A 7444-nucleotide genomic window follows, 5' to 3' on the forward strand; every position below is an offset into this window, starting at 1 on the left:
AAGATAATTAATGTTCCGTTTTGACCAGTCCCATGTAAACTTGATGGTGTCGTGTAACCGATTTATCCACTGAAGGAACTCCAGAAGTAATTGTTCCCCTGCTGTCCAGATCATGAAAATATCATCAATGTACCTGGGCCGAAGATAGGGTTTTAGTGGAGCTTAATAACGTAACCGCGATTCTAGGTCGTGCATAAATAAATTAGCGTATTCAGGCGCCGGCATCCTTGTACCAATGGCTGTACCACGTTTTTGTAAAAATGTTTACCATCAAATTCAAAGTTATTGTTCTTGAGAACCAATTCGCCAAGTCGACAATATGATCGGTAGGAATCTCTGGGTAAATCTCTTGTTCAGAATTTTCCGCATAGCTTCCAAACCTTCGTCATGTGTCATGTATATGTATGTGTAAATTTATTATATCTCTCAGATAGTACGCGCGCTGTAATTGGCTAAATTACAGCCCGCTAAATTCAAAAATTTCGACACAAAACATCATCTAGCGAGTTTTTTATGTCATTTCTGTTGCATAAACCTGTACTGAAAACTGTTTGAATCTTGCAAGCAACTATTTCAAACGTAACAGCCAAGAAGATTTAGTTTTTGGGATTTTGGCACGGCATTCTTTGTGGCAGTTGAACCTTCCGCTCCACTTTGACTAGTTTCCTTGCGCGCGCGCCGGTTAACCTCAGAGAGATAATAAATATCTTACTAACTTCGTTTTCTCGGTCCGTCACGGTACTGTAAGTTACGGATCCTCGTTTTTTCCCGTTGATTTATGCCCGCGCGCTTCGCAGCTTGGGCCATGAAATCAACGGGAAAAAAAAACTCCCCTGGTCCGTAATTTACAGTACGTGACCTCGAAAATGCGGTTAGTAAGAGGTATGTGTTATAGAAAGCAAGGTTTTTAGCATACACAAATGTGGAAACAGTCCTTTTTAAGACTGTATCGATTAAAAAGAATAAAACATCTGTCCTAGAGTATTAATCCTAATCGTGTCACTCTTTCATCGCACAGTGAAAGCGACGTAAATCCGTAAAAACACTGTAACTAACTAAATTCAATCAGCGTAGGTGTACGCTGTTGCCACTGAGTCGTCTGCTAAAAAATCTTGCAGGTTAATCAATAGGTCATGGCAACCAAGTTAATGAAATGGATGGGCCCCATCTTACCACAAAGCCCACGAAAAACTATACAGCTCTGACCATCTGCTACAGAGTTCAGACAAGTCGGTTTAGAGAGTTCCCCCTTGCGCGGGTTCACTTTTAAGACATCCTTTGTCTTCCGCGTGAAAACTCACTCCTGAAGCTTGACCCTAAGGACAAACATACAAATCAATCAACCTTTTCTTTCTTTGAACTTTTCCCTCAAAGACGATTAAGTGCGTCAAGGTTTTAGTAGATTTTCGATTGGAATAGAAACTTAAGCTTATTTAGTGAAAAATTATTGCCTATTGCATCTTTTACAAACGCAATCGGAGAAATTTAGCATCGCGTTTGACGCAAACGGCAAAACGTCAAGATTAAAATTTGCATTTCGCTACAAATACGAGCGAGACAAGTTGGGGGGGAGTGATAAAATTTGCATGCTTTTCTTGGAGATAGGGAAGGAAATCGGAAGTGAGCATTTAGTATTTCCGGGACGGCCAGTCCCTTCAAAGACTGCTTAAACTAATCGTCGCTAATAGAGAAAACTAATATAAATGTAGTAGTGCCAAGACAAGTTAACAAGAAAAACATATCACTTCCGGTTGCAGCCGCTCGTGACTCATAAGACGTATCGTTCTTAAGTCACCTATTAACTTCAAGAGCGGGATTTGAATCCAGAGCCCCCCGCTGGAGCACTATGCCGGCAATCGAAGCGAGAATGAGCTCCACAAGCAAACTCGGAAGTACGCCCATATACACCGTCTTTGGAAATCAAAAACACAGTTCCAACCAATCACCAATTGATAATGGTACTGATAATGTACTGATATGTGGGCGAGCTTGAAGTATATACAGAATATCTTGCAGGGATAACGCCGGGTCGTGTGTTACATTTGCCAAACAGTCTCTCGAGTTATGACAAGGCGGCACGCATTTTTGAACAATTCTCCCCGTACTCGTCAAAACTACTACCTGAAATGACCAAATTTAAGGTTTTGACGACAACGTCTCACTCTTCACTTCAAATCCGTCCGTACCATTCCAGTTTAAGGACACTTCGCCCATATTGTAAATAACATATAACACAAGGTGGAATAATCATAAAATACTTAAAATAGCTCAAAATTATAGTCTGAAGTGACGTTTTCGTAGCCGTAGCCGTCGTGGGTTCGTAAACTCCCTAATTGTGACCACGACGGTGGGCACATAATTTGAAAGACTACATCCATTTTAACAAAGATTGGCTTTTAAACAATACATTGCCAAATTTACCTTTCTGTCTCCCTGCTGAGCATCTTCTCTTTCGGGTGCTTTACCTTGATAATTCTTAAGTTGAACTGTTGGCATGAAATAAAATGGCAATGAGGACCCATTCTAGGACAAGTTGCCGCTAAAGAACTTGAGAGAACAAAGCTCCCTTCATCATCAATTACACTGAGTAGATCGCCAGACCTTACGTTGAATAGATCAAGGCGGCTGCCAATTGCGTAAACAGCGATTTCAGAACAATTATACTCCCTTAGTCACTGATGAATCCAACATGGCCAATGGTGACATCCTAAAATTCGAGACGCACATTACCAGAAAACTGCATCGAGAACATACGCTATCGCTGGTGCTTCTGTCAAAACCAACACTAAATTGACCCTTGGGGGAGAATGGATCCGTCAAACACGACCCAAACGGGCAACGTGGAGTGCACGCCACAGTGGTTCGGTCTCACCCAATTGCCTCAATTCAAGGAATTTCAATGCCAGGCGAGCGTAAACAAGCTGTAGGTCCCTGTAGCCAGCAATCAACCTCCCGTGAGGCAGGTCAAATGGTACCACTTCTCCACTAACAGTATCCAAAATGATCCCTTGAAGCGGTTTATATGCAATGTCATGCCACCTGATTCATCTGAAACAGGAAAGACAGCATCTGGACCAAAACTCCATCGTCGCATGCGGGACTGAAAAATCAAAGTTCCACCAGTTCAAGAATGTTCTCAGTTCCCAACAAAATGCCCTCTTTTAAAGCTACAAAAAAGTGACTCTCAATCTCTTTCTGTCCCTTAAGTTCCCCATTAACACCGTTCCGAAACCATAATTCGCTGCCTGTTAAATCCAGGGAAAAACTCCCGCATAAACAATCTCACCGGTAAACCGAAGAATTGGAGAAATGTGACAACTCCCTATTCTCTGTTCTTCGTTGGTGCATTCCGCGAAACTAGTTCAATGAAACCGTCGTAGTTGTGATTCCTTAACAGAGACTGGCTGTTAAGCACTACATCAGAATAATTGAGCCAACCAAGTAAACTTAGAGGATCTCCCAGCAAAAAGCCCACCCATTCTATGAGATTCTAACTCAAAGGAATTTTACCAACCAAAGTGAAATCGACTAGAGAATTTCGGGCCCCTCCGTCATCACGCAAACAAACCATTGCCTTGACACCGACCCAATTTTGAACACAAAAGAAATCGACTGTCTGATGAAAACCTAATCATTCCAATACCGCCCTTTAAAGGTACCTCTGCTAGAGTCGAAAAAACATTTTCCCTGTCAACTAAAACAAACAGAGACGTTAAATGGGAAATTGCCAAGAGCTTTCCATCTTGGGGACATCGCAAAAGAAACAATTTTTTTATCACTGTTGCAGACGACCAACCTCCCTGCCGTCGTGGCAGATTCCACATCATAAGACATTTTGTATGTTCGGGACAATCAGTTAACATCTCGTCGCCCGCCAATAGAACAGACAGAAAAAACTGCACTTACGGTTAGGAAAAAGTGGCTTCAAGTCTCCATTAAAGGAGTAAGAAGTGTTAGCACTCCTGGCAAAATTACATCCTTGCTGGGATGAAATAACCACAGACCGATATAAACCACGAACCGATTCGTGGCACGTTACAGTCATTCTAAATGGACCATCATCGGCATCATACTGTTTTGGTTTGACATAACGTTTCCATTTGAGACTTCCCTGAAGCAAGTGACCAAAACTGAATGCTTCCATTGCGGCATTCACACACCATGTATTCTAAGCTAGGGGAAACATCCAAACAAGCCACTTGATGATCCACAAACAAACTGAGACTGAATTTCTCTTTCGGCGCCATTCCTGTTCTATTATCTCCATGTGAGCGTTTATCTGAATCACTTGGTCTCCAGTAGCTGGCGGGAGTCGGAAGATAATTTTACTATTTCCCTCGTTCAGAAGACATTGAAAAATCATAAAGGGATATTTCTGTAGGGTTACCGGCGGTGGCCTTATTTAAAATAATCCATAAAAAAGAAAAGGGTCTAATAACAATCGGCAGATATCGTCTTCAAAAAACCCCGCAGCCATTACACTAACGATATCTTCAGTGGCTGCTTGCATGTTCATACAAAGCTTTGCGTACAAAAGCTCTGGGTCTGACAAATATTTTCCAACCCCTTGTTCAAGGACTAAAGGATTTCATGTCAGGGTCTACCTGTAACATGTGCTGAAAACCATGTTCCAAGGCATACATTGAAGTGTCAGTGAAGGATTGTGAGTTGCCAATACTTTTGCTTTTTACATCGTCAAAGCGTTAGAACAAAGAGTAGAAAGGGTATTATGGATTCCATTTCTTCCACAACTGAAACTGTGCTGCTTGTACGCGTGACTTGTCTGTCAAACAGTCCGTGACTGATTTATGAAAGAAATGAATGCGGTCTTCGGGAACAGGAAGAAGTGATGACACAATGGGCGATGGCTTTGCTCGCCTTTCGCCCCTAACAATCGAGGACGACACGTTCGTGCACAACAATTTAGGAACAAAAAACCCAGTGGCAGTGGTTCCCTGGCAGCTGGCAATTGCACCCAGGAAACATAGAAATTGCTCTTCAGTGATAATGTTAATGCCATACACAAGTCCTGGTCCAGCCGTTGGAAATACGACTGATAAACACACGCGATGCCCGCCGGAAGGGTCTTGTCCAGTGGTTCCAAGGTGAGAAGAGTTGAACACTTGGCCTTTATAAAATCTACCAAAAACTTGGCACTCCGAACGACTCCCTCTGACTTTTGCATCAAAGATCGTCTAAGATGTCAGCTCGTGCATTGCAACTTATAATAACTCGCTTAGACTCCTTTCAAAGTAAAAAAACGAATGACCCTTCAAGTTGTCTTCATCTTTTGGCTCCAGTATTTACTGAGTTGCAAATCTTTCAGGCTGTCCCAAATGTTAACTTCGGGTCGCGTCGTCACCAAAAATCGAAGCCAAAGCGGGCAAATTCTGTTAAACAAGTTGGCAATCACGTCAAGAAGATCATTTCGTCCTTGGTATTCACTTTCATCTAAAGCATCTATTACCACAAAGAGGATGTACAAACCTGGATATGCTACACTGTTTAGAGGTTCTTAAAAAAAGCAAATCAAACAGATCTGCCACTTCCAGATCATTGATCTCTAAACCACAGATTTCTGGCGAGCTGTTCCACAAGGGCCTTCTTGTACTCTGGGAAGACAGCATGACAGATGACAAGCCTAACGGACTGCATCATCACCTTGGGATTCCTGCGGCGTGCTCTGGCATGGTGACAAAAAATGCTTCCCGCCAATCTGCCAGTTTCTTGCATTCTTCTGCACATCTCAGCAGCGATGACAGATTTCACAATCCCTGCATTTCCGCTGAGCACCAAGGACACGATTTGGAGCGCTTGTATCATCCAACCAGGTGTTATATTTAGCAAAGAAAGACTCACGGGTTCCTTCTAAGTTATCTCTTTGTATAATCTCTGATATCACGTTGCGTGTCACCTCTTGCCAAGTTTCTTTAGGAATTTGTCCTCCTGATCGGTGTTGTGTTGGGCGTGACAGGTTTCAGCAACAATTTGACGTATGTCTTGAATCCTAGAATGGCTGTCCTTGACACCTTCTTGGGTTATGTTTGAGAAATTTGCAAATTTTCAAGTCTGGAATAGACTTTCTCAACCGTCTGTTGGGTTGTTGACTGCTGGACTCGTAAGTCCTTAAGGATGGATTTGTTTTCCTCGACACTTTCTTGGATTGTGTTCTGAAGCTGACGCACCTCATTAAGTTGAGTCTTGAGATCTCTTTCACTCTCTGCCCAGTCCCGTAAGGCATCAAGATAATCCTCCTCTCCATATCGCTCTGCCTTTAATCGATCAACCTCTGCCTGACTTAACCCAAGAGACACTAGAACGGCACTGATTTCCTGCCACAGAGCATTGTACATCAGTTCATTGACACCAGTGGTTGTAATGTGCCCATACAACTGATTACGAAAAAACTTAATGCGAGCAAGGTTTGCCTCATGAGAAGAGTCACTTGGGGGCGGCTTGCAATGCCATCCAGTGTGGGGAGGGGTAAGTCCACAAATGTTGGTCAGAAGGAGGAAACACAGAGTGATATCAAACGTGTTGGAGTCGGGGGCGGCTCCACCAGCAGGAAAGAGCTTGTCCCACTGGTGACCATTGAGAATTCTTCTGCGTAAAAGGTTGTTAAGAATAGAATAACAGGAATTAAGATCAGCTGCTAAGTTTGCAGGAGGGTGATGAGTGTCAAAAACATTTCTCAGTACAGTTGTTCCACCATCAATAATAAGTCGACTCAGCTTGGCCCCATTTGTCTTCTCCTTAGAGCTGGCCAGGGGACCTGGTGTGGCCATTGTAATCCAAACTGCCGATTTTTCACATCATATCTGCACAGAAAAGGAAAGAAAACATATGAAGTTTTTGACTGAGTGTAACCCATTCACAACTCAAACGCCCTAGGACGCCTCCCACAGACGAGTAAGATCGTCTGGCGTCAGACAGAGTAAGAAGTGTCATTCTCAGGGTCAATGGGTTATTCATTGACTTATTGGATTCAATTGAATGTTCCTAAGTACTGATTAAATTACTGATTAACAATTACCACAATTGATTGTCTATATAAAAATTAAAGTACCTCAGTGCACACGATTTGCTGAAGCAAAAATCTAAGAAATGGAGGATCAAACGAGTGCCTGCATGGGCAGTTCAACAAGAATTACCTTCGGCTACAATCGATAGTCAAAGGCTCATGTGAGACAACTCATGAATAAAGTGGATTATAATTAGCAAGGGCTCCTGGTAAATAATACGCATGCATGTGCTATGCGTTTTTTCCTGTGGAGCCGCTCGCAGAGCGGACTGAGTGTATAGGGAGTACAATGGGGTTTTTTTTTTCACGGTGGAGATGAGATCATAAAATAGATTGCATCATGATTGCACTGTACTGTTGTTTTGAAGGGAAATTAGTAATAATGAACTTCCCATTCAAAACGTATAAATGCAGTTAGAGCGA

The 7444-nt window shown here is 42.6% G+C and overlaps 1 protein-coding gene across 1 annotated transcript; it reads right to left on the reverse strand.

Moving 5' to 3' along the window:
* Window positions 1-923: 923 nt before the first annotated feature.
* LOC138034919 (E3 ubiquitin-protein ligase DZIP3-like) lies at window positions 924-6878 on the reverse strand. The gene is made up of 2 exons (XM_068881938.1): window positions 2422-6878; window positions 924-1316 (listed from the first exon to the last, which is right to left on the reverse strand). The coding sequence occupies exon 1, from the start codon at window positions 6783-6785 to the stop codon at window positions 6039-6041; it is 747 nt and encodes a 248-aa protein (XP_068738039.1). The 5' UTR covers window positions 6786-6878; the 3' UTR covers window positions 924-1316; window positions 2422-6038.
* Window positions 6879-7444: the final 566 nt, after the last annotated feature.

The sequence above is a fragment of the Montipora capricornis genome, unplaced genomic scaffold (assembly GCF_036669925.1).
Source record: "Montipora capricornis isolate CH-2021 unplaced genomic scaffold, ASM3666992v2 scaffold_232, whole genome shotgun sequence".
NCBI classification, from domain to species: domain Eukaryota; kingdom Metazoa; phylum Cnidaria; class Anthozoa; order Scleractinia; family Acroporidae; genus Montipora; species Montipora capricornis.